The sequence below is a fragment of the Anomaloglossus baeobatrachus genome, chromosome 3, assembly GCF_048569485.1.
Source record: "Anomaloglossus baeobatrachus isolate aAnoBae1 chromosome 3, aAnoBae1.hap1, whole genome shotgun sequence".
In the NCBI taxonomy this organism is placed as follows: domain Eukaryota; kingdom Metazoa; phylum Chordata; class Amphibia; order Anura; family Aromobatidae; genus Anomaloglossus; species Anomaloglossus baeobatrachus.
Genome location: NC_134355.1, coordinates 569,776,475 through 569,804,353, shown reverse-complemented (window position 1 = coordinate 569,804,353; position 27,879 = coordinate 569,776,475). Strand labels below are relative to the sequence as shown.

The following is a 27,879-nucleotide window of genomic DNA, read 5'->3' as shown; positions in this document are numbered from 1 at the left end:
CCCTAACACAGACCCTGTTGAGCGTACAACTTAATATCTAGGAATGACTGATTAAGCACGTACAATAAATGTTAGACTTTCTTACAAATGTCTTTATTAATAAAATGTACATAACATGTATCACAGATGTATCTACACTACGAAGATGACAGCGGGCGGTGTGCAGATAATCCGGAGAGCTGCTTAGTTCTTCTTTTTGAAAACTTGATGGCAAACCTGATCCTCACAATGTAGGTCCTAAAATATAAAGATACAGTACAATGAGTAACCTTGGGGTCCAGACAGATCTTCAGCACACGCTGGTGGTGACCTCGTTGATTTTGCAGTATTATTCACGCCCTCGCCCTATCCTCAGACTGTATGTGGCCACCATAATAACTTTTCATCTATCCACAGGATAAATAATACAATTTTGATTGCTTCTCGCTGTACTTTATAGACTGTGGCGTTCTCAGTCTCAGTGGAGCGATGGTCACTCACTATCTATGGGACTGAGGTAGTTTGGAAAGCACTGTCCGCTGACTCCATCTGTCCCATAGATATGAATGGAAAAGCATTGTTCATGCTCCTTTGCCGCACCATTCTACAATGGCACTCCAGAGCCCCATCTTAAAATTACTGGGGGTGCCAAGTCTCCAGACACTAGCAATCAGACACCGCCTATTCTGTGGCCAGACAAGTTTTTGCACTGGGCCAACCCCTTTAATATGTCCAGCTCTTTATGCAGCATTGATATCATGTATTTTTCCTGCATCAAATCAGTATTTTCCACTCTCAGTACCATCTGTGGATTAGAATAGAACGTGTCTCTATTCGCTTTATTTGGGCTGTAAGCAAAAAACTGGATTTCTGTATAACCCCATAGAATATAATGTGTCATGGAAAAACCTGCACACAACCAATACTGAAATCTGAATAAGTCCCAATATGAGGACTATGGGTACTGGGGATGATTTCAAAGGGTTTTTCTTGTTTTCTGAAGATAAGCCGTCGGGTCCTTGCACTGCAATACAAACAGGCCAGCAGCTGACGTCGGCATGTACCAGTGAGACATGTGTCACTACAACAGGCACGCTGATGTCAGCTGTCGACTACTGTGCCGGCTACAGAGGAGGACACCGCGTGACATGGGAGCCAGGAAGGTGAGTAGAATGTTGTTGTTTTTTTTATATATATATATTATTGTGTTAAAGGCTGAAAGGGGAACATATATAACAGGAAAGGGCCCAGAATGGGGGACATATACCAGGATGGGAGACATATAAACCAGGATGGAGGACATCAAAACCAGGAAGGAGCCCAAATTATGGGACATACTGTATTTACCAGGATGGTGGACATATTTATATATACCAGGATAGGGGACATATACAGTATACCAGGATAGGGGACATATAAACCAGGATGGAGGACATCAAAACCAGGAAGGAGCCCAAAATATGGGACATACTGTATTTACCAGGATGGTGGACATATTTACAAGAAAGAGGCCCAGGATAGGGGAGATATATACCAGGATAGGGGACATATACAGTATACCAGGATAGGGGACATATAATCCAGGATGGGGGACATATTTAGCAAGAAGATCAGAGCGGTGCTTCAGAATCCCTCTGAGCAGCAGAAATATTGATCTCCTTTGAGTGCTAACGCTCTGTCGGCATTCAGAGGAAGTTCATCATGACAGCGACAGAGGTCATCAGCTGAACCCTTGCTGTCATGACGATCCGTCATGTCACGGGGCTGCCGATGGTGGCCTGTAACAGCATGATGCCCGCCAGAGCGCGTTAGATCGAGCTGTCAGAGTCTGACAGCTTGATCTAACTAGTTAACAGGCGCATGTGGATCTCGCCTGTTACCTGCACATGACTGCTTATCACATCATCCAACATTTGCAGGGAATAATGCGGGTGTGCCGTGCATTAAAGGGACAAACCCGACAAATGTCGTATAGATATGTCATTGGTTGTGAAGGGGTTAAAGCATGTGCACATTTTTAGAGACATATTTTTACTACAATGCAATTATTTTGAATAAATGTAATTTTTGCCATTAGATTTCATCAATAATTTTTCACTGTTTGGCTTTTACATTTTTGGTTTTTCATTCTAATCTGGATTTCTGGAGTTCCTCACAGTTTATTTATGACCACATCAAAGTTTAGGTCAACTTTCCTTTATTTTTTGGTAATAAATCAGCTGAGTTTAGCTCAGTAAAAAAAGAAACAGAAGAGTTATAAACTCCCTGTCACAAATAGTTCACTGACAGATTCTCAGTTTAAGCGGGCTTTACACGCTGCGATATCTGTACCAATATCGCCAGTGTGGGTACCCGCCCCCATCTGTTGCGCGACACGGGCAAATCACTGCACAACATCGCCTACTCCGCATTAGCGATGTCGTAGCATGTAAAGCCCCCTTAACTCATTCTGCAGTCAGCAATGTGCAGAGAAACAAGCAACCCCTAAAAGTCAAATAGTTTAAAAATTTGAATAAAACTTAACTGCAAAAATTATTTTGGCCCCAAACACATTCATTAAAAGAAAAAAAAAGAACAGCCAATGCCCCTGAAGATATAATTTAATTGCGTACCAAGAAAATGTTGTCCCCCTCGATCCATTGCTTCCAGCCGCGGTTGTTCTTCTCTCCTTTCTGGACACAGACAAGTTTATCTCCTTCCCAAGACACCAAGGTCTGTAACAAACATAAAACACATCAGTTTCACAATATGAACGGTGACAAATGTCATTTCTGTCCATGAACAGTCATCATGAACGGACCTGCACCACGCGGTTGTCCAGGGTTTTAGTCTTCTCCTCAAATTCTACCCCGACTGTGAAGTCGACCTCGTAATTCCTGAATGTGCTGAGCGTCTTGGTCTGAAACTTATCTCCGTTCTGAACTATTTCTTTGGTCTGGGTCAAATGAGCAGCAATCTTCCTGGTGGCAAAGTCAATATCTGCAAAATGAAGGAAATAATCAACCAATGGTGGTGCCATCTAAGTTTTAAAAGGAATCTATCAACAAGTTTTTGATATGTAATCCAAGCATAGCATGATGCAGGGACTGATAGTCTAATTACAGTGATGTGTCACTTATTGGTCTGTGTGTTGCTATTTTGATAAAATCAGTGTTTTATCAACAGGGGATTATCACTACCGGACAATGTGTCTCCTGCCTCCTAGTCAGCTAGTATGTGTAAACCCGCCCCCACCACTGATTGGCAGTGTACACAGAAAGCTGCCAATCAGTGTGTGGTCGGGGTTATACAGGGCTCATTATTCAGAAGTTCTGCAGCAGAGAAATCAGTGATTGTATCAAAATGACAAAGTCTAGACCAGCAAGTGACACATCACTGGAATCGGGGTCTCTGCCCCTACATCATTCTGCTTTCAGATTAGATATAAAAAACCTGGTGACATATTCCCTTTAATGATTTGCAGGACTCTAAGATGAGTATGATTATAGCAGTAAGGACTGGACATTGGTGATCTGTGTCCTTACATGCCCAGATCCTTTGCCTGGTGTTAGAAAAATATTATCATTGTAGAATAATGTGGTTTCCATTGTGATCACAGTTTACATACCACTATCATACAACACCATCGTTTGGACTTATCAGGTCTAAAGTATTATTACAGCTTTGATTCTAGACTATTTCACCAATATGCCACTATATCACATTAAAATAAGTGTGCATTTTTCTAAAGCTCCACCAGAGGGCAGCACAGAATGGTGATCAGCAGCCAAAAGCAATTTATCAATCCCTAAAAACCTTATCAGAAACTGATCTATTGATTAAAAATCAGATCTTTGTGTATAATGTGTTTTATTATTTTGTTTTCCCAATGTTGTTTTTTTTTTTATTTACATAGCACAATCCGTATTAAAAAAAATAAAATGTATAATTTTCACACTGACACTAGGACTTTTTTAGATGTATCCTTCATTTTGATTTAGGAAATAACAAATACACAATCTCACCATGGTCAGATCCCTGTATTATAATGTCTAGTGAGTGAGTGCCAAAGTCATTGTGCAGGGAAGGGGAACGGGTCGGCTGTGATAAGGCCTATTGTGATTCGTGTGTTTTGTCCTATCAGCTGTATAGAGAAGTGTAACCTGTCATAGGAGTCCTGCCTCTGATGATAAGGAAACTCCTGTAAACTCTTCTTGAAAGGATAAGGAGTAGGAGTCTAAAAAGCCCCAGTGGCCAGTGTGAAAACTGCAAGATCAATATATTTTTCTTACAGTTAAGATCATGATATGAAAAGCATTGCCTACAGCAGTGATGGCGAACCTATGACACGCGTGCCACCAGGGGCACGCAGAGCCCATTCTGCTGGCACGCGTGCTGTCGCCTGCCGCATTGCCCTGCTGGTGCAGTCGCGCCGGCAGAACAAAGCTGTGTTTCAGCGGAGGAGACATTTCTCCTCGCTCTGACACTCCTCCTCTCCCAGGCTGCAGGTGTGTTGCGTAGGAGACGGAGGAGCGTCAGCGAGCAGCGCCGGCGTAATGACGTCTTCTGGCCACGTGGGAACTGAGGACCCAGCGGCGCACAGCGGGGAGCATGTGCAGGAAGGTAAGTTGTGTATTGCTTTTTTTTTTTTTTATTTTATATATATAACTTGTGTGCAGCTGTGCCAAGGTGGGGATGGGGTGGGGTGGGCAGTGCCAACATGGGGTGGGAGAACGCACATGCCAGTATGGGGTGGGGGAACGCACATGCCAGCATGGGGTGGGGGAACGCACATGCCAGCATGGGGTGGGGGTGAGGGAACGCACACGCCAGCATGGGGTGGGGGTGAGGGAACGCACACGCCAGCATGGGATAGGGGTGGGGGAACGCACACGCCAGCATGGGGTGGGGGAGAAGAACACATGGCAGCATGGGGGGGAACACACATGCCAGCATGGGGGGGATGACATGCATGCCAGAATTGGGGGGGGGTGGAAACATGCTTGCCAGCATGGGGGGAGGGACATGCATGCCAGGATGGGGAACAATGCATGCCAGGATGGGGAACAATGCATGCCAGGATGGGGAAAATATGCCTGCCAGGATGGAGGAAACATGCATGCTAGGATGGAGGAAACATGCATGCCAGGATGTGGAAACATGCATGCCAGGATGGAGGAAACATGCATGCCAGGATGGAGGAAACATGCATGCCAGGATGGAGGAAACATGCATGCAGGATGAAGGAAACATGCATGCCACGATAGAGGAAACATGCATGCCAGGATGGAGGAAACATGCATGCCAGGATGGTGGAAACATCCATGCCAGAATAGGGAAAGCATAGATGCCAGGATGGAGGAAACATGCATGCCAGGATGGAGGAAACATGCATGCCAGGATGGAGGAAACATGCATGCCAGGATGGAGGAAACATGCATGCCAGGATGGAGGAAACATGCATGCCAGGATGGAGGAAACATGCATGCCAGGATGGAGGACACATGCATGCCAGGATGGAGGAAACATAGATGCCAGGATGGAGGACACATGCATGCCAGGATGGAGGAAGCATAGATGCCAGGATGGAGGACACATGCATGCCAGGATGGAGGAAGCATAGATGCCAGGATGGAGGAAACATGCATGCCAGGATGGAGGAAGCATAGATGCCAGGATGGAGGACACATGCATGCCAGGATGGAGGACACATGCATGCCAGGATGGAGGACACATGCATGCCAGGATGGAGGAAACATGCATGCCAGGATGGAGGAAACATGCATGCCAGGATGGAGGAAACATGCATGCCAGGATGGAGGAAACATGCATGCCAGGATGGAGGAAACATGCATGCCAGGATGGAGGAAACATGCATGCCAGGATGGAGGACACATGCATGCCAGGATGGAGGAAACATGCATGCCAGGATGGAGGAAACATGCATGCCAGGATGGAGGAAACATGCATGCCAGGATGGAGGACACATGCATGCCAGGATGGAGGACACATGCATGCCAGGATGGAGGAAACATAGATGCCAGGATGGAGGACACATGCATGCCAGGATGGAGGAAGCATAGATGCCAGGATGGAGGACACATGCATGCCAGGATGGAGGAAGCATAGATGCCAGGATGGAGGACACATGCATGCCAGGATGGAGGACACATGCATGCCAGGATGGAGGACACATGCATGCCAGGATGGAGGAAGCATGCCACGATAGGGTACATTTACCAGGATAGGGGAACATTTACCAGGATGGGGGAACATTTACCAGGAAGGGGAACATTTTCCAGGAAGGGGGACATTTAGCTGGATGGAGATACATTTACCTGGATGGGGGTAAATTAACCAGGATTGGGAACATTTACCAGGAATGGGGTACATGCCGGGATGGGGGAACATTTACAAGGATGGGCAATATGTCAGGATGGGGTACATTTACCAGCATGGGGGAACATGCCAGGATGGGGTACATTTACCAGGATGGAGTACATTTACCAGGATGGGGCCATAATGGGGACAAATATACCAGAATGTAGGAAATATATATCAGGATGGGGGACATGTTTACCAGGAAGGGGGACAGAATTACAGAATGAAAGGGGAGGGGAGAAACTCATACATCTTTATGGGATTTGAAGATGTTGAGACTTTGAAATGTAGATGTGGATTACAGGGTGACATCTGGTTGCATTCCAGGCTAAAATCTCTGTCTAATATGCTGCAATTTTTTCCAGAAAGATCAACTGCTGTGTCTGGAAAGAGCAGGGGCTCAGCTTAAATGTGTGGTATTCACAAATGAGCGTGATGCCCCCTGCTGAAGAGCAGAGAAGACAGCAAAGGTAAGGTTACAATCAATTATTTACATAATAGGATTGGTTGTGTGGCGCCCCTGACCTGGTCAGGCACCACTGAGTACTGCACCCATGCTGGGGACAGTACAATACAGGTAATCCAGAAGGCTGACTGGGGTGTGGAACACAGGCGCATAGTGACCAGGTCTCACACATGTACCCATGAGAGGACCCCTGGGGATCCCAGGAGGGGGCAAGCCTTCACCTTCACTGGAATAGTGGAGGGGGTAGAGTCTCCATCTCCTCTCAAGGGGTGTGGTAAGAGAGTCTGGTTGCTAGGTGGCGTAGGCAAGAACAGGAGAGGAGGAGCAGTGAGTCAGTTAGAGCAGAACTCCATAGGGCTCAGTGAGGAGCAGACCTGTGGGGCTGTTGCTGTCTAACAGCGCCCGCGCAGTGGCTACAGACGGGGGAGAACGGTCAACTAGGAGTGCTGCCTGAAAGCCAGCTTCAGCTAGCGAGTGCAACGGAGTGGGAAGTAAGGAGACTGCTAGAGAGCACCAGGCCCAACCGGGCGGCAGATCCCGAAGCGGGGATAGATTCAACTTTCTTCTGCTAAACCTGCCGGTGTGGGGCTCTTAAAGCCCACACCACAACACTACAAAAGCCGCAGCCACGTAACCGCAAGTTTGGGCCCATAGGTCATAGGAGGCAAGAGGCTGGAGTGGCCTGGTCCGGGGAACAAGCACACGGCGAAACAAGAAGGGGAGAGAGGCTTGGAGCATCTTCCCTGGGTGACCCCCATAGGGACTAAAAGTCGGGGTTACCCCAAACCACCAAGGGCTAAGGAAGGCGAGTCAGTAGTCACCCTCATAAAGTCAGCCTGAAGGATACCTGGTTCCCACCTGGTTCATCTCAGCTACGCCCGGGCTACTCACCCTGCCATCAAATGTGAGTAAAGCCTTGAAAGACATTCCTGCCTGTGTGGTCATTCTGCGACTTGTGGTACTACAAACCTACACAGGGCCCTGGGGCTCGCCTCACTCTCAGGAGGTTACTACATCTAACTGCACACACCATCAGCCCCAGGCGACCCTCAACCTGCAGTGGCGGTCCCTACTGGCCGCAATACTGAGAGTGGCGTCACGATCAAAACCGAAGATTTCCTACCAGTGACGGAGATCCAGCTACGTGGAGTCCCTGAAGGTATGCACCGATACAACACCTGTGGGGCTTCACATCTGGCGTCACGAACAGGATAAGGACTAGACCTGTTCAGACAGGTGACCATGTGCCTGGGCGGTCCGCTTGAAAAATTGGAAGCGCCGCCATATTGCCACCATGAAAAGCGCGCTGAAAAACAACAGCAGCCCGCGCTGGAAGAAGTTACCGCCCACGAAGAGGTGTGGCTACCCAGAGATCCCCTGCAGAGTCCTGACCTCGCTGATGAAGAAAGCGGAAGCGTCCAGAAACGGCGGAGCAGAAGAGAAGCCAGCAGCTTGCTAATGAAGATGGCGTCTGAGAGCAGAGATCCAGAGCCAGGCTCCGCTGCCTGGTGGTGCCGGGAGCTTGCTATTTTCTGTGACCAGCTGGAGGCTAGGATTGTGCGACAGCTCAGGGAAGAACGCACGGAGCTCCTGGAGATGGCTGCGGCGGTGCGGACCTACGAGGAGGGAGCCGCGCGACGCCTGCCAGACCGAGCGGCGACGACGCAGACCCCGATGCTGCCACAGATGGGTGAGTCGAGTGATGCCCCGGCCAGCGCAAGTGCCCCGACCCCTGCTGCCACGCCCGCGGTCCCAGAAGAGGCGCCCGGCGCGGCGACGCTGGACCAGGCCGCAGCCACGCTAGAAGCGGCCCGCCAAATCCAGGCCGCCGCAGCGATGCCCCGCCTGTCCCGCAGGGCTCCGACCACCACGGCAGTGCTCATCCGTGCTGCAGGTGTGACGCTGACCCAGGCTGCCACCCTGCTGAACCCGGTCCGCCAAGACCCCACCGCAGCAGCGACGCTTGTCCGCGCCGCAAGTGAGATGCTGAACCAGGCCGCAGCCCCGCCAGGTGCGGCCCGCCAAGCTCCGATCGATGCAGCGACGTCCAGCCCAGCCTGCACAGAGCCCCCTGCAACAGCGACACTGATCCAGGCCGCCGCCATGCCAGGCGCGGCCCGCCAAGACCAGGCCGCCGCCATACAGGGCGCGGCCCGCCAAGAAGAGAAGACTACCTCATCATTTTCCCCGGCCTGCAAGGCCAGAGCAGACACCGCTCCCCAGTCAGAAGAGGTCCCTGCTGGAAAGCCCACGCTGGGGGAGGATCCCGAATACTGGCGGCTGAAGGCTGACATGGAGGCCAAGTTTCCACAATGGTTGGTGGACCGGTACATGCTCCCTCCGCATACCCCCAAGAGAATTCCAGCAACCCCTGCAGCCGCGCCAGAGAGTCCACCGCCCAGACCAGCTGAAGAGAGCCCATCCCCAGCACTGCCACAACCAGAGTGCAGTGAAGAACTAAGGGGGAGGGGAGGCCAGGAAGCTGAGGAGCTGACTCCGACGCCAACCGCAGCAGACCCCTACCCAGAGCCGGAGATGCTGCCCTATTCCCGCTGGGAGGAGGAAGACTTGACACCGTCAGCAGATGAAGATCAACCTAAAGACCTCACCTGGAAGCCTGCAAGCATGAACCCAGCCCGCAAGACAAGGCGCAGCAGAGCAAAGCATCCTCCAACACCACAGTCTCCAGAGCAGAGGGAGGTCACAGCCAGAGACCTGCAGGAGAAGAGGTGCCTAAGAAGGTCCGAAGCCCAGGCTAGAGGACCCCTTTACAGAGGGATAGTAGAGGACTTCAACCTGAAAAGCGGATACGGCTTCATTGTCGTGAAAGGAATAAAAGAGGGCATATTTGTAAATCGAAGAGATGTTCAAGCCCACCTGCCCAGAGGACATTCAGGCAGAAATCTGAAAGTTGGGGACTTAGTACAGTTCACCTTGCATCAAGGAGAAAGGGGCTACTATGCCTTAGACGTAGCACCATGTCCCAGACAAGAAAGACAAGAAAGACAAGAAAGACAAGAAAGACAAGAAAGACAAGAAAGACAAGAAAGAAAAGACAGAGATAAAGACCCAGATGCAGAAACAGACGAAGACCAAGAAAGGAAAGATAAAGATCCTACAGATGAAACAACCACAGACAAAGATCCTACAGATGAAACAACCACAGACGACGACGGAGAGCAAGAAAGTCACAGGTGCCGGTGCCCTACATGCCCACGCCCTGGTGAAAAAGAGGAGTAAGTAAAGAAAGAAGTAAAGAAAGTTTGACCAGTTTGACAAGTTTTGTTTGCAACGTTTAAAAAATGCGCCCACAAAAACTATTGTGAGAAATAAACTTTAAGGCTATGAACTTGCTATAGCCACAAACTCTCGCAGTGTAAATAGTTACACCAGTGGCACCACCACTAGGGCCAGCCTGTTTAGGGGCTTGGCTCGTCTGCAACCAGGGGGGCCCGTCCGTAGAAAAGGGCCTTGGCTCACCTGCGACCAGAGAGCACGCCTGTTTATGGGGCCTTGGCTCACCACCACAAAGAGGGAACCTGGTCAGCACCAACTGTGGAGGCCGCCTCTACATCCTGCCAGAAGGGGCTGAAGGCGCGGATCCACCAGGCCAGGTATACCCTGAAACCAGCAGCCCATGAAAGCCGCCTCTACATCCTGCCAGAAGTGGCTGAAGCCGCGGCCAACGTGAAAGGGTTTTGGGTGGGTTAACGGACTTGTGGGTGGAGGGTGGTGATGTCTGATACCTGGTGCTTTTAAAAATGTTTTACATGTTTTAATGTTTTATGCATTTTAAAATGTTGTCTTGCAGCCCGAGGACGTGCTGGTGATAACTAAGGGGGAATGTGGCGCCCCTGACCTGGTCAGGCACCACTGAGTACTGCACCCATGCTGGGGACAGTACAATACAGGTAATCCAGAAGGCTGACTGGGGTGTGGAACACAGGCGCATAGTGACCAGGTCTCACACATGTACCCATGAGAGGACCCCTGGGGATCCCAGGAGGGGGCAAGCCTTCACCTTCACTGGAATAGTGGAGGGGGTAGAGTCTCCATCTCCTCTCAAGGGGTGTGGTAAGAGAGTCTGGTTGCTAGGTGGCGTAGGCAAGAACAGGAGAGGAGGAGCAGTGAGTCAGTTAGAGCAGAACTCCATAGGGCTCAGTGAGGAGCAGACCTGTGGGGCTGTTGCTGTCTAACAGCGCCCGCGCAGTGGCTACAGACGGGGGAGAACGGTCAACTAGGAGTGCTGCCTGAAAGCCAGCTTCAGCTAGCGAGTGCAACGGAGTGGGAAGTAAGGAGACTGCTAGAGAGCACCAGGCCCAACCGGGCGGCAGATCCCGAAGCGGGGATAGATTCAACTTTCTTCTGCTAAACCTGCCAGTGTGGGGCTCTTAAAGCCCACACCACAACACTACAAAAGCCGCAGCCACGTAACCGCAAGTTTGGGCCCATAGGTCATAGGAGGCAAGAGGCTGGAGTGGCCTGGTCCGGGGAACAAGCACACGGCGAAACAAGAAGGGGAGAGAGGCTTGGAGCATCTTCCCTGGGTGACCCCCATAGGGACTAAAAGTCGGGGTTACCCCAAACCACCAAGGGCTAAGGAAGGCGAGTCAGTAGTCACCCTCATAAAGTCAGCCTGAAGGATACCTGGTTCCCACCTGGTTCATCTCAGCTACGCCCGGGCTACTCACCCTGCCATCAAATGTGAGTAAAGCCTTGAAAGACATTCCTGCCTGTGTGGTCATTCTGCGACTTGTGGTACTACAAACCTACACAGGGCCCTGGGGCTCGCCTCACTCTCAGGAGGTTACTACATCTAACTGCACACACCATCAGCCCCAGGCGACCCTCAACCTGCAGTGGCGGTCCCTACTGGCCGCAATACTGAGAGTGGCGTCACGATCAAAACCGAAGATTTCCTACCAGTGACGGAGATCCAGCTACGTGGAGTCCCTGAAGGTATGCACCGATACAACACCTGTGGGGCTTCACAGTTGGCACTTCGGAAAAAAAATAGGGTTTAGGGCTACAGTTTGGGCACTCGGCCTGTAAAAGGTTCGCCATGACTGACCTACAGTATTTTTTTAATAACACATAATAGGTGATTTAGGTAATTTAACAGTGATTGTTTTATTTTCAGGGTTTGTTTCCGAATAATTTATCTTTGTAATCAAAGCCAAGAGTGTATTTTAAAAAAAAAAAGTCAGTCTTTTTTATACAAGTAAAAAATAGGAATAACGTTTGGAACTCCATTCTAAGTCCGAACTGGGTGCAAAAACCTAAAAAAAACCCCCATCACTATGGGGAGATAAGGTATGCACACCAGTGACTATGTAAGGGGAATACATGAAATAGCAGAAACTGCTGTGTGAATACTGACTTGAAAAATCCAATAGCTATATGCAAGAGTGAATATGTGAAAAATGGAATCTGCATTACTGCCATGAACATATGAATCAAGAGAAATTTAGCTACTGAATTGATCAATGCAATAGAGCCCCAACACTACGCCAAAGTATTTCTCTACGTTGGGGTCCCTAGCTTGTGTGTGTCCTCTCATGCAGTTAAAAAACTTACCGTGTATGGGAATCACATTTTCACTCTTGCATGTAGCTATTGGATTTTTCAAGTCAGTATTCACACAGCAGTTTCTGCTATTTCATGTATTCCCCTTACATAGTCACTGGTGTGCATACCTTATCTCCCCATAGTGATGTTTTTTTTTAGGTTTTTGCACCCAGTTCGGACTTAGAATGGTGTTCCAAACGTTATTCCTATTTGTTAGTATTTTTTCGTTTGTGAACCCTCCCCAACCACACCTATTGCCAATCCATATCATACGCATAAATAGCCTGGGTCTCAGCTTCCCATACACGGTAAGTTTTTTAACTGCATGAGAGGACACACACAAGCTAGGGACCCCAACGTAGAGAAATACTTTGGCGTAGTGTTGGGGTTCTGTTGCATTGATCAATTCAGTAGCTAAATTTCTCTTGATTCATATGTTCATGGCAGTAATGCAGATTCCATTTTTCACATTTTCACTCTTACATATAGCTATTGGATTTTTCAAGTCAGTATTCACACAGCAGTTTCTGCTATTTCATGTATTCCCCTTACATAGTCACTGGTGTGCATACCTTATCTCCCCATAGTGATGTTTTTTATACAAGTGTCTAGCATTTAAGATCTATTCCTGCCTTGGACATAGAAAAACCTGAATGTAGAAACATACCCGAAAATGAAGTATGTAAAAAATTAAAGAAAGTATATTTCACAGCACTGTTCAGACTAAGGGGCACTTTGCACACTACGACATCGCAAGCCGATGCTTGTGTCGCGGGCGGGGAGGAGGGTGTCAGCACACCGCGCTCACCCCTTCTGCTCGGGTCCGGCAGTTGCTCCTGGTGGCTCGAGCTGCGGGCCGGATCCCGGGGTGTCTCGAGCGACACTCCTCGCCCGTGAGTGAAAAGGGGGGTGTTTGTTGGGATTATAGTTCGTGACGCCACCCACGGTTGTGGTGATGGCACCACCGCTGCTCAGTGTGAGGGTCCCGGGGATGGTGATGGGAGCAGCCAGGTGTTGTGTTGCCCCTCCGTGGGTAGGGGTTGGTGATCCCGGGGCCCGGTGAAGAGATGTGAAGTGTAGGGCCTGGAGGGCGCAGGGACGCGGGGGCAGCGCTATGCCTTGCGGCACTGTGGTACTCACTCAGCCTGAGACACGGACACAGTTTGTACGGTAAACCAACGGCTGGTAGGACGGTCCCACAGACGGTTGCACCTGCACTCCCGGTAGGTGACGGTGACGTCTCTCTTCCTTGCACCTGTTTGACTGATGGTAGCGATGGATTCCCTCCGGTTACCCGCTCCCCGGCTGCAATCTGGGCCGGAGGAGCTCTACACTTTGCCCGCAGGCGCTGGCCCTGGGGAAACTGGTGCCTTGGCGGTGGCGGTGTCTCCCCGGTAATGGTCGGGCTGTTGCCGTCAATCGGGACTTTGTTGCTGGGGGATCTGCGTCCCCTTCACTGACGGATTCGGCAAATTGGGCGACTCCTAGCCTTGCCGGGGTCCGAGAGGCCCCTGCCCTGGTGCTGACTGTCCTTCGGAACACTGCTCCAGACCACCGGGCACACAGCCAACGGGGTCCTTCCAGGAACTTCCAAACGGTCCCCCTCCGGACAGTCACCGCCGTCGCTGACCTTGCTGTTCTAGCCCTACACACAGCTGGGCTCTCAGGCTTCTCCTTCTCTCTGCTCTGTCACCACTTCTTGCTTTCCTCCTTTTCCACTTTCCTTTCCTTCACTTTCACTTCTGGTTGTTTCCTCTAGCCCTTCACTGGACTTCACTCTTGCCCTCCCCGGGCTAATCTGCCTGGTTACTTCCTGCCTCCAGAGTTGTGAGCTCCTTGGTGGGCGGAGCCAACCGCCTGGCCCACCCCCTGGTGTGCATCACAGACTCCTGGAGGGAGGCAACAAGGATTTCTGGTTAGCAGGTGTGCCTACCTGGAGTGTGGGGTGTAGTGGTGTTGTTATCTGTGTCCCCTGGCTTGCCCAGGGCGACACATTCCCCCTTAGCAAAATGCAGACCGTCCGCGGGCTGCCGTCCTACACCGGTTTTATTTTTCTGTAAAAGGGGATAACAGGGTTAAACAAACATAAGCATAACATTTTTAATCAACTCTTCCCAAGACGGGAGGCACATTTTACTTTTAACGTTTCAACGGTGTACGGTCACGGTTTCCGCTCTCTCCCACCCAAGCAACCTGGCCCTGATGCTGCCCCTAAAACCCAGGCAGCACCCCTTGACCCACAGTCCAGCACAAGTCACCCGAGCGGGATCTGTCCCTCCCTCCAGAGGGTAGCCACCGGTCCCTTTGGTGGCTGGGCCCTGGCCTGCTCTGCTCAGGGCCCTCCCTCCAACCTGCCTCTCCGGAGGCGGCATTGCGGAAACGGTAACGGTACCCAACATATTTACAAGCCACTAACGTTTGTGGTTGCCCTGCAGAGTTCCCGGGCTTGTCCATGGATAGTTCCCATGCATTTTTAAACTTTTAACGGTCCCCACGGGGACAACGGTGCCGGCTCCAGCCGGTTGCTAATCAACAAAATAAATCAGGTGACTTCTCGGGTAATCATTTTCATTATTTTTGGCAAAACTTTTCAACTTTTTCAAACAAGCACACAACACTCTTTTACATTTGCGGGCCCCTCTTACTCATAGAACGGTCTCCCTGTACCTAAGTGGGGGTCTACCTAGGTTGGAACGGGTGGACCTTCGGGGCCCGGTGTCAGTGGTGCTAGACAGTGGGGTAGAGGGAACAATCGGTTCCTCCTCCCTGCTATAGTGTGGGGCAGGCGGAGGTGCAGGGGGGCTGGGTACAGGTTCATCCCTGGGCACTGGCACTGGTTCTGGCTCACGGTTAACCGCTTCCACTACTTCTTCATCCACGGGTTGTGGGAACAGTATCACTGGAAGTATCACCGCGCCGTTCTGTGTAGGCCAGTTTGCTGGGAAGTCACCCATGACAGTGTGGATCACCTCTGCTGCCTTTTCCACTGGTGGAGGAACCGGTACTTCAGCCTCTGCTTTTAACGCTGGGGGGCATTTCTTTAGATGGTCCCGAGAAACTGTGGCCAGGGTGCCCCCTTGGTCACGACTGATCTGGTAGGTCTTCCCATTGTCCCACTCGGTGGGTTGTACGACGTAAGGGACTTGCTCCCACTGGTCATCCAGTTTGTGGGCTTTTCTCTTCCGTTTCAGCACCACATCTCCTGGCTGGAAAGGACCTGCAGGCGCCTTCTGGTTGAACCGGTGCTCTTGCTGTTCTCGACTTCGACTGAGGTTTTTCTCCACATACTCCTGGATTTGCCGGTACTGGGCCCTCCTCCGACTTTCCCACTCTGCCGTTGAAGGGAGTGCTTCCGGAGCCTCCAACCCCATCTCCAGATCCACCGGCAGGCGGCCAGGCCGGGCCCTCATCAGATACGCTGGGGTGCACTTCGTCGAGCTGGATGGGATATTATTGTACATGTCGACCAAGTCGGGTAACTTTTCCGGCCACATGTTCCGTTCTTCCAGCGGTAGCGTCTTGAGGAGCCCCAGGACCAAGTGATTCATTTTCTCGCACATGCCGTTGGTTTGGGCGTGGTACGGAGTGGTCCGGATCTTCTTGCAGCCGTACAACTGGCAGAATTCGTGAAACACTTCTGCTTCAAAAGCCGGGCCTTGGTCAGTCAGCACCTTCTCGGGGTACCCATGGGGTCGGCAAAAATAGGCCTGGAACGCTCGGGCAGCGGTTCGACCAGTCAAGTCCTTAACGGGGACTACCACCATGAATCTTGAGTAGTGGTCTACCATGGTCAACGCGTAGGTGTACCCACTTCGGCTAGGGGTGAGTTTGACATGGTCCAGGGCGACCAGCTCCAGCGGCTGATGGGTGACTATGGGATGTAACGGTGCCCTCTGGCTAGTCTCGTCCTTTCTCCTCAGTGTACAAGGACCGCACTCTCGGCACCAGGCTTCCACCGATTCACGCATCCCACTCCAATAGAACCGCTCCCGCAACAGCATCTCCAGCTTCTTCCACCCGAAGTGGCCAGCACCATCATGGTATGCCCGCAGGACGGTAGCAATCTCAGCTTGAGGAACGATCAACTGGCATATTTTCTCATGGGTCTTTGGGTTGATCAGCTCACGGTACAGCCTCCCTTGGTGGAGGTAGAGCCGTTTTCGTTCTTTCCACAAGCGTTGGGCTTCGGCTGGAGCGGCAGGGTCTATTCCCATAGCACCTTGTTCCACCAGGGTCTTGACAAGGCGGACAGCCGGTGCTTGGTCCTGGGCGTCCTGCCACTCTTGACTGGGCCGCGGGTCCAGGTCCGCCCGTTGCTGACATACTTGTACCCTCTCAGTAGGCGGCTGGTGAAACGCAGGCAACTCAATCTCCTCGAGGTCGTCATCCTCACACCCCTCTTCTGACAAATGGGGCATCCGGGAGAGTGCATCTGCATTGATGTTGACACGTCCAGCTCGGTACTTTATGGTGAAATCATAGTTGGCTAACCGGGCTACCCACCGCTGCTCCAGCGCGCCCAACTTGGCCGTGTCCAGGTGAGTTAGCGGATTGTTGTCCGTAAACGCGGTGAATTTCGCCGCCACCAGGTAGTGGCGGAACCGCTCTGTGATAGCCCACACCAACGCCAATAGCTCGAGCTTGAAGGAGCTATAGTTCTCAGGGTTCCTTTCGGTCGGCCGGAGTTTTCGGCTGGCGTAGGCAATCACCTTCTCCTTCCCATCCTGGACCTGGGACAAGACCGCTCCTAGCCCCACGTTACTGGCGTCCGTGTGGAGGATGAACGGGCGCCCATAATCAGGGTACGCCAAGACCTCTTCTCCGGTCAAGGCCGCCTTCAACTGGCCAAAGGACTCCTCATGCTTGTCCTCCCACAACAGTGGGGCTCCAATAGGTCTACCACCTTTGGTCTGTCCCACGAGGAGATCTTGCATGGGGGCAGCCATCTTCGTGTACCCCTTTATAAAGCGCCGATAGTACCCCACCAGACCCAGGAACTGCCTTACTTCCCTCACTGTGGTTGGTCTCGGCCAGCTCTGGATGGCAGTGATCTTCTCAGGGTCGGGGGCGACACCATCCGCACTCACCACGTGTCCTAGATACTGCACCCTGGGTTTCAGCAGATGGCACTTCGAGGGCTTCAACTTCATCCCGAACTTGGCAAGGGACGCGAACACCTCGGCCAGGTGCTCCAGATGGGCCTCATACGTCTGGGAATAAACAATCACATCATCCAAATACAGCAGGACGGTCTCGAAGTTTAAATGTCCCAGACAGCACTCCATCAACCGTTGGAAAGTCCCGGGGGCATTGCACAGCCCAAACGGCATGCTATTGAATTCGCATAGCCCCATCGGGGTGGTGAAGGCGGTCTTCTCCCGGTCCTCGGGGGCCACGGCCACTTGCCAGTATCCGCTGGTGAGGTCAAGGGTCGAGAAATAGTTTGCAGTTCTCAGTGCAGCCAAAGATTCTTCAATACGAGGCAATGGATAGGCATCTTTATGGGTTATCTGGTTGATCTTCCGGTAGTCCACACACATCCGCATGGTACCATCCTTCTTCTTGACCAGTACCAACGGAGCGGCCCAGGGACTACAACTGTCCCGAATAACCCCTGCCTCCTTCATATTCTTCAACATATCCTTGGCACACTGATAATGTGCAGGGGGAATAGGTCTGTACCTCTCTTTGATAGGGGGATGTTCACCCGTGGGAATGTGGTGTTGGACCCCCTTGATCTGCCCAAAGTCTAGGGGGTGCTTACTGAAAACCTGTTCGTACTCCTGCACTACCCTGTGTACCCCTGCCCTGTGATGTGTAGGGGTATCATCAGTGCCCACATGTAGCTGTTGGTGCCACTCCTTGGTGTCCCCCTGGGGTGGGGAAGTGCTGGTGGTAGGTGGGAGTGTGGGTGGACGGGCTTCCTGGATAGTGTGAGGGTCCAGGGTGAGCAGCTTGGCAATGGTGGCATACCGGGGGAGCCTGACTTCTTCCTCCCCACAGTTCAACACTCTCACAGACACTCTCCCTTTCTTCACATCTACCACCCCTCGGGCGGCCACTACAGTGGGCCAGTGCTCGGAAGGCATGGGCTCCATCATCGCAGGGTAGTCACGCCCCTGAGGCCCTACTGCTGCCCTACACCAGATCATCATCTCACTCCTAGGGGGCATAGTCAATGGAGCAACATCCATCACTCGCACTCCACCAATCTCCCCTCCGGTTGAGCTTACATGCTGGCGGTACATCAGGGCGCGGATCTCACGCTGCACAGCCCTCTGCCGGCTCCCCGCCGCCGTGGCGGCTAGCTGTTGCAAAAGGTTCAGCACATCAGCCATGCAGTGTTCCATCACATTGGTTCCCAACACTATTTTCGGGTTATGATCACTAGGCTCATTCATGATCACAATCATACCCTGGTGTTGCAGTTCAGCTTGCCCCACTGTCATAGCCACCTCTTTATACCCCACCTGGGTCAATGGAAGTCCATTAGCGGCAATCAAATTTATACTATTGTCTGGAGGCGCTAGCTCGTCTGTGGCCCAATATCGCTGATACAATGTGTACGGTATGGTCGTTACCTGTGATCCAGTGTCCAAGAGAGCCATCACGGGTATGCCGTCCACAGCCACAGGGATGATAGGGCGGGCCCCGACGTATCGGTCTCGCCAGTCCGGGGGGCCACGGTGTTCTACTCCTGAGGATTGGCCCGGGGCCCCAGGGGTTGCTCGTTTAACGGGCACTGTCGGTAAACATGGCCCGGCTTACGGCACTTGTAGCAGATTGGAGGTCTGCTCCGCGGGTTGTTAGCGCTTCTCTGCTGCATCCAGGGAACATCTTCGGGACTGTCAGCAAGCTGTATCTGCGCTGGGGGCTGAGATCTGGTCAGAGGTTGAAGCGCAGCAAGGATTTTGGCAAGGTCTCCGTCCAGGCGACGGACCTGGGCTGCCAGTTCTTCCACTGTGCTGCTCGAGGCTGCGGGTAGTAAGGAGGTTGGTTTGGCTGGGGTCGCCACAACGGGAGCTGTCTCGACGGGCCACAGGACGGGTTCCAGAGCTTCAGCAGCTGGGGGCTGTAGTGCTTTGATAGCCCGCTCCTTTAACACAGTGAAGTCCACATCAGGGTGTTCCAGGGCCCACAGCCGGAGTTGTTTACGATCCTCAGGGGACCTCATCCCCTGCGCAAATTGCTCCACTAACATCTTATTGCTATCCGCCTCATTAATAGCGTTCACCCGCTTTAGCGTGCGGAGGGCGGCCTGCAGACGTAGAGCATAGTCCCGAATGCTATCCCCAGCTCGTTGCCGGCACTGGTAAAACTGCATCCTCAGCTCAGCTTCAGTCCGGGTCTCGAAGGCAGTCTGTAGCTTCTCGAAGATGGTGGCTACAGAGAGCCGGTCCCCCTCGGCCCAGGTCTCCGCTTCCTGCTCCGCCGCACCGGTTAGCTGGCCTAGCACTATCGCTGCACGTTGCTTATCAGTCAGGGGGTACAGCTCTAGCAACGGGTTAAGCTTTTTCCGGAAGGCCTGCAAGGCATCCGGTTTCCCGTCATACTGCGGTAGCCAGGCAGCTCCGGGCGCATAGGGCAAGGAAAACGGCATGACCTGAGCAAGCGCGGGGGCCGCGGCACCTCCCGCCAGTACGGCCGGGACCTGGGCAGGCCCATTCCCATCCGCGGGTGACGCTGCGGCTGCGACCACCGCTCCTCCAGCGGCTTCGTCGGGCGCAGACATCTTGTTTCCGTCCCCCTTAGCTCTTTCCGGCCCCTCCTCTCTCGGGGCGGGGTTTTGGCCTTCGCGCCTCTACTGCTCGAGAAGACGCTCGAGCGGGAACTTTTCGCGCCAAAGATGGCGGCTTCTGAAATTTTTCTGCCGGATACCTCCGGCGGTAACAAGGCGCACCTCTACCTGACGGCAGAGCGGTAAGATCCTGTTCGTGACGCCAAGTTGTCGCGGGCGGGGAGGAGGGTGTCAGCACACCGCGCTCACCCCTTCTGCTCGGGTCCGGCAGTTGCTCCTGGTGGCTCGAGCTGCGGGCCGGATCCCGGGGTGTCTCGAGCGACACTCCTCGCCCGTTAGTGAAAAGGGGGGTGTTTGTTGGGATTATAGTTCGTGACGCCACCCACGGTTGTGGTGATGGCACCACCGCTGCTCAGTGTGAGGGTCCCGGGGATGGTGATGGGAGCAGCCAGGTGTTGTGTTGCCCCTCCGTGGGTAGGGGTTGGTGATCCCGGGGCCCGGTGAAGAGATGTGAAGTGTAGGGCCTGGAGGGCGCAGGGACGCGGGGGCAGCGCTATGCCTTGCGGCACTGTGGTACTCACTCAGCCTGAGACACGGACACAGTTTGTACGGTAAACCAACGGCTGGTAGGACGGTCCCACAGACGGTTGCACCTGCACTCCCGGTAGGTGACGGTGACGTCTCTCTTCCTTGCACCTGTTTGACTGATGGTAGCGGTGGATTTCCTCCGGTTACCCGCTCCCCGGCTGCAATCTGGGCCGGAGGAGCTCTACACTTTGCCCGCAGGCGCTGGCCCTGGGGAAACTGGTGCCTTGACGGTGGCGGTGTCTCCCCGGTAATGGTCGGGCTGTTGCCGTCAATCGGGACTTTGTTGCTGGGGGATCTGCGTCCCCTTCACTGACGGATTCGGCAAATTGGGCGACTCCTAGCCTTGCCGGGGTCCGAGAGGCCCCTGCCCTGGTGCTGACTGTCCTTCGGAACACTGCTCCAGACCACCGGGCACACAGCCAACGGGGTCCTTCCAGGAACTTCCAAACGGTCCCCCTCCGGACAGTCACCGCCGTCGCTGACCTTGCTGTTCTAGCCCTACACACAGCTGGGCTCTCAGGCTTCTCCTTCTCTCTGCTCTGTCACCACTTCTTGCTTTCCTCCTTTTCCACTTTCCTTTCCTTCACTTTCACTTCTGGTTGTTTCCTCTAGCCCTTCACTGGACTTCACTCTTGCCCTCCCCGGGCTAATCTGCCTGGTTACTTCCTGCCTCCAGAGTTGTGAGCTCCTTGGTGGGCGGAGCCAACCGCCTGGCCCACCCCCTGGTGTGCATCACAGACTCCTGGAGGGAGGCAACAAGGATTTCTGGTTAGCAGGTGTGCCTACCTGGAGTGTGGGGTGTAGTGGTGTTGTTATCTGTGTCCCCTGGCTTGCCCAGGGCGACACACTTGCGATGCCGAGCGCGATAGTCCCCGCCCCCGTCGCAGCTGTGATATCTTGTGATAGCTGCTGTAGCAAACATTATCGCTACGGCAGCTTCACATGCACTCACCTGCCCTGCGACGTCGCTCTGGCCGGCGACCCGCCTCCTTACTAAGGGGGCGGGTCGTGCGGCGTCACAGCGACGTCACACGGCAGGCGGCCAATAGAAGCGGAGGGGCGGAGATGAGCGGGACGTAAACATCCCGCCCACCTCCTCCCTTCCGCATAGCCATCGTGAGCCGCAGGACGCAGGTAGGAGATGTTCCTCGCTCCTGCAGCTTCTCACACAGCGATGTGTGCTGCCGCAGGAACGAGGAACAATATCGTAACATCGGTCCTTCTGAAATTATGGAATTCACCGACGCTACACCGATGATACGATTTGGACGCTTTTGCGCTCGTTAATCGTATCAAAAAGGATTTACACACTATGATATCGACTGCGACGCTGGATGTGCATCACTTTCGATTTGACCCCACCGACATCGCACCTGCGATGTCGTAGTGTGCAAAGCCCGCCTAAGGGTTCTCTTGGTGCCCAGAGTCAGAGTTTCAAAATGCGCCATCCTATTCGCTATCAGTCCTTCATGTTACTCCCTTCATTCCCATTAAATCCCAACATGTAAGGTGATGTTCACAAAAAGTTTTTTGAGGCATTTAAGACAAGTTTTTCAGTGGAAACTTCGTCAGGAAACTCCTATTTGCTTTCTTGTGGCGGTTTTGGAAGGTTTTTTTATGCCTTTGATTGCACCATGCCTAGTCTGAAACAGATTCCATCAGGCGCCTGTGAGACTTAGTTTTGATGGAAAATCCACTTCAGTAAAAAAAACACTCAAAAATATTCATCATACATAATGCTAATGGATATCTCATAGAAATGAAGAGGAAGAGTTTACAACACATTTTTGAATAGGATTTTAGAGCCGATCCAGTACAAAAGAGTAGAAAGCTCAAAATCTGAACTTGGACACCCAGACGTTGCCTATAATTACTGTAGGTTTGTCAGTACCTGCAGATATAGGGTTAATCTGCAGGTAAATAGCGTTCCAATGCTGCCCGACTGCTGTTCTGTAAGTGCAGCTACCTGGAGAAAATGAATTTATTTCCTCCAATTGAAGTAGTTACAGTCATAGCTCCGCTCACCATACTGTAAGTTGTGGCTGTAAGGACGCCCTGACACTGATTTACATCTCACTCTGCAGCACATCTTTGCCTAGCGAGCTGTCGAGCATCATGCCGGGGATGTGCTTACAGCCATTGCTCACTATGTGCTTAGTGACGACTGAAGCATGCCCTTATGGCTGAAGGCTGGCAGTCCCCAGTAAGATATAAATTAAAGAAGGTGGCCACTACTTTAACACTGATGGCCTATCCTAAGGATAGGTTATCAATATCTGATTGGCTGGGGTCTGACTCCCCACACCCCCGCTAATCAACTGTTCTCAGTGCCAGAAACAACAGCAGGAGGCCGGAAATGCTCAGTTCTGGTGCCATCTGTCTTCTGATAGTGGCCGGGTACTGCACATCCACCTCCCGTTTAAATCAATAGGAGGAAGATGTGCAGTGCCCGGCTGCGGTCAATATCAGTTGCCGAGGCAGCTCTGGAACTGAACATTTCCACCCATCTGCTGCCAACGGCGGCACTGAGAACAGTTAATCGGCGGGGGTGTGGGGCCTTGGACCCCCGACGATCACACATGTTAAAGTAGTAGACAACCTTTATAATTTTCTTCCAGTAGCCGCACTTTCAGTAAGAACTCGCTTACCTGACTGAGTGCTATTTGGAAAAAGACAGACTGCACTCAGATCCATTTTATTTAATGGGAAGTGCAGATGACTGATTTTATTTCACTAACAGAATCTGTGTGTGAAAAAAATGGCAGCATGCACGATTTTCCTCTGAAGATTGGATGAGACTCACCCATTCAACTCTATGGGTGTAAGATAAAAAACGGATGCCACAGTATTGCCGCTTTTAAGTACCAGTAGAGAAAATGTAGACTGTGATGATGGAGCCCAGACTGTGGATATACAATGGTCTTATACCTAACTCTGCTGTCACCATGTCCATCACACTGGGGCTCATCGCAGACTTACAAGTCTTTTCACTTTGCAACTGAAATTCAGTTCACACATATGAAAGAGGCTGTTTCTGGAGAAAGTGAGTGGAATTTTACAAAAATGATTTACATTCAATAAATCATCTAAATGATGGCATACTCCATATTAGGCTGGAGTCACACTTGCGAGTGATTCACATGATTCTCGCGCCTCATCACCAGCACGGCCTGCTGCTCTCCACACAAAAGCGTCTCATCTGCATAGAAATACATGCAGCCGACTTGCACCCATTAGGAGAGTGTGCGGCTGTGGCGCCCCTGACCTGGTCAGGCACCACTGAGTACTGCACCCATGCTGGGGACAGTACAATACAGGTAATCCAGAAGGCTGACCGAGGTGTGACTACACAGGCGCATAGTGATCAGGTCTCACACATGTACCTTTGAGAGGACCCCTGGGGATCCCAGGAGGGGGAAAAGCCTTCACCTCCACTGGAATAGTGGAGGGGGCCAAAAGCCTCCATCTCCTCTCAAGGGGTGTGGTAAGAGAGCTTGGTTGCTAGGTGGCGTAGGCAAGAACAGGAGAGGAGGAGCAGTGAGCCGGCTCAGTGCAGAGTCCAGGGAGCTCAGAGAGGAGCAGACCCCGGGGCTGTTGCAGTCTGACAGCGTCCGCGCAGTGGCTACCGACGGGGGAGAACGGTCACCTAGGAGGGCTACCCGAAACCCATCTCCAGCTAGAGAGAGAGCACAGAGTGGGAAGTAAGGAGACTGCTAGGGAGAACCAGGCCCAAACGGGCGGCAGATCCCGGAGCGGGGATAGATCCACCTTTCCCTGCTAAACCTGCCGGTGTGGGGCCCTCAAAGCCCACACCACAACACCTAAAAGCCGCAGCCACGTAGCCACAGTTAGGGCCCACAGTTCACAGGAGGCAAGCAGCTGGAGTGATCTGGCCCAGGCAACAAGCATACGGCAAACGAAGGGGAGTGAGGCTTCAGCAACTTCCCTGGGTGACCCCCATAGGGACTAAAAGTCGGGGTTACCCCAAACCACCAAGGGCTAAGGAAGGCGAGTTGGTAGTCACCATCAGAAGTCAGCCTGAAGGATACCTGGTTCCAGCCTGGTTCATCCCAGCTACGCCCGGGTTACTCACCCTGCCATCTGAAGTGAGTACAACCCCTGAAAGACATTCTGCGTGTGTGGAGTTATTCTGCGCCTTGTGGTACTACGCACCTACACAGGGCCCTGGGGCTTGCCTCACTCTCAGGAGGCTACTACACCCGACTGCACCCACCATCAGCCCCAGGCACCCCTTAACCTGCAGTGGCGGTCCCCACTGACCGCAATTCTGAGAGTGGCGTCACGACAATAGAAGATTTCCTACCAGTGACAAGATCCAGCCGAGTGGAGTCCCTGAGGGTAATGCACCGACACAACACCTGTGGGGCTTCACACGGCCATGTCGGGGTGATGATGCGCGAGTCACTCGCAAGTGTGACTCCGGCCTTAGAGTGGTTGTCCAGAATTGGGACAAAAGTCTGCAGCTGTACTTTGTGACCAGATACTGCTGAATGGTGAAAGTGTGTGCATGCTGTCACGGTTCTCCAGTATTGCTGGTATATGTGAGTGGTCACGGGACTGCATGTACACGAGTTGCCTGTTTAGGCCGGGGTCACACTTTTGAGTCTCGAATTGGCATCACCCAGCATGGCTGCGCATTCTCCTGAAAGGAGCGGGTCAGCTGCATGTATTTCTATGCAGCTGAGATGCTCCTGTCCGGAGAGTGTGCAGCCGTGCCGGGTGATGCCAATGCAAGACTCCCAAGTGTGACTTCAGCCTTACAGTCATGTTCCGACTAGACACTCTCAACTTTTCTCCAGTGAAGTGAATTGAGAGAAGCCAGATGTGTCTATTTATCCAGAGAACTGCTCATGGCGGCAATACCAGGGAATCATGACAGTGTGCACACCACACGTCCCAATTCAGTAGTCTGCAGTCATATGGAGACTACAGACTGTGGTCTCCAGCCATCTTAGGCAACGCTTTTAATATTGCTCTTGGTGTATGCGTTGAGGAAGCAGATATTTCATTTGGCCCAGGTCATTACCTAAAGGGCTTGTGGCACATCTTTTTACTTCAGGAGCACTCCGGTCCTCTTCCTCCCAGCTTTGTGTGGATGGAATGTTCCTAAAGTGTGACAGACTGGACTGGCAGCATTGTCACACAGCTGACCGAACTGTGTGCTAGCCCAAGCCTCCAGCATGGGCAGCTTTGCCTCACAGCATTGAAGGAGCATAGGGGCCCTGAAGCTGGTTGGATCTAGTAATCTGTCCATCTTCAGGATGGCCCTTGTAGGCTTAAAAGCACAGAGCATACTCCTTGAATAGGACACCAACCACCGCTGATAGATTGCAGAGGCGAACAGAAACCTAGACAAAGAGCAGTAAACTCCAAAATTAAAAAGCCCTCCTCCAAATTACAAAACTGCTTGTTTTCTACACTCACTTTGCAGTTTTACCTATTTAATAAGATAATATGATTCCTTCAAACCATATCAGCTTCTCTAGCAAACACCTAACATAAACAGATCTGGTGCACATGTTGTGCCTCTTTGCACTGTGCAAAAAAGCCAAGAACTGTAGAATATAAGTGTGACGCCCTGTCCGGGCCAGGTAGTCACAAATAGGGCCCCGCATTACACCTGTCCCTCATAGGTAACATACAGCTAAACATTAAAAACCCTAGTCACCCCCTCAGGGCTTGATGGACACACCAGGGAGCGGAACCAGGCGGTTGGAAGACGCCCACCTAGGAGTCTCAGACAGCCTGAGGCGGGAAAGTACAGAACAACAAGTCTAGAGTTCAAGTTGGAGAGGTGTGTGGGCTGGAGCTGTGTGCAGCTCCAGCAGAGGAGATAAACCAATTTGATCAGGTGCTGGGGTAGGAGCCCTGGTACCTTTGGCTAGGAGGCAGATGGCGGTCTCCATCTGCAGGAGCCGGGAAGATGGCTTGGGGGAACCGAGGTGGACCGGGACAGTGTTGTAGCCCGCTGGAACCGACCCGGGGAACCGACTCGGAAGCCGAAGCACAAAGGGGGGTACTCAGACCCTGAAGCTAGGTCCAGAACTCACTGGGGGCTAGCTAATTAACTGATTGCGGCCAGGCCTAGAGGTCCTGTCCCACCCAAAGTCCCGACTGAAGGCAACAGCCCAACGAGGGGAATAAAAGGCCACCGCCACGGCTCAGAGATCCCACGGGCCAGCGTCTGCAGGCAAAGGGCTCCTTAGGCGACCACAAGCCGGGAGCGGACTCCTGAAGTTGCAAGCACAGGCAGTCCACCATCTTACACAGGTACAGGAGAAAGACAGAGACCACCAGCCGGGTGGGGGACCAGACTGCAGCCGGCTGCGGGCACCGATCACCATCACCTTGGTTTACCAGAGACTCATGTGTTTACTAATAGTGAGTACATCAGTACCCCCCGGTCGCCCGTCTCCCTGCACCGCCAAACACCCTGAACGGGTCCCGAGGCCACCATCCCTGCCCACGGAGAGGTTAACAACTTGCTGCCAAACATCTCCCCCGGGTGCCCCGTAACTGCAGCGGTGGTGTCCTTCATCACATCCCTTGGTTGGCGTCACAAACTTAACACGGCTCTGGCCGTACACCTACGTCCCCAAACCACAACCCCCCTTTTAGTTGAAGTGACCGCGAGACCCCCGAGTCCGGAGACCCTCGAGCCACCCACTGAAGGTCTGGATCCGAGCGGCTGGGCTGCCGAGCACGGGGCGGTACATAAGCCAAAATCACAAAAGAAGTTTACCATAAATTGCCTTAAATCTGAGATGAGTGCAGGTTAAGCACATGGTTATTATGCATTGTCACAGATCAACAGCAATTCATGGTAAACTGTGGTTTTGCCGAGCAGCTAATGTCTACCTCCAGGAACAAATGTGAACTTGGCCAAATCCTCCACCTTTACCTACAATGCAAGTAAACCTTCTGACACTATACAAGTCCCACGTAAGCACGCTCCTTCTCAAGGAATCCTCACTAACCCCCGAGTACACTTACAATCTTAAAACTGTAGAGATTTAGATTACCTAGTGCCTTCATGTATCCATCAAAGTTGTCGTTGGTCTCCATAACCCAGGTGCCATTGTAGTCTGCAGGCATGATGATGTTACAGGGATGGCGTGCTGCACAGACAGTGAGGACGGAGCAGACTACAAGAAAAACT

At 52.3% G+C, this 27,879-nt stretch overlaps 1 protein-coding gene across 1 annotated transcript; it reads right to left on the bottom strand.

The window, feature by feature from the left end:
* Positions 1-71: 71 nt before the first annotated feature.
* On the bottom strand, positions 72-27,879 carry LOC142295570 (retinol-binding protein 2-like). Its single transcript, XM_075338679.1, has 4 exons — positions 27,743-27,879; positions 2,780-2,958; positions 2,592-2,693; positions 72-237 (listed from the first exon to the last, which is right to left on the bottom strand). The coding sequence occupies exons 1-4, from the start codon at positions 27,813-27,815 to the stop codon at positions 184-186; spliced, it is 408 nt and encodes a 135-aa protein (XP_075194794.1). The 5' UTR covers positions 27,816-27,879; the 3' UTR covers positions 72-183.

What these genes read in the sequence shown, in the direction of transcription:
- LOC142295570 (XM_075338679.1), bottom strand. Translation starts at nt 27,815, where the DNA reads ATGCCTGCAGACTACAATGGCACCTGGGTTATGGAGACCAACGACAAC. An exon ending in TGGATACATGAAGGCACTAG is followed by an intron (nt 2,959 to 27,742) that starts GTAATCTAAATC and finishes TTCATTTTGCAG; the next exon opens with ATATTGACTTTGCCACCAGG. An exon ending in TGGACAACCGCGTGGTGCAG is followed by an intron (nt 2,694 to 2,779) that starts GTCCGTTCATGA and finishes TGTTTGTTACAG; the next exon opens with ACCTTGGTGTCTTGGGAAGG.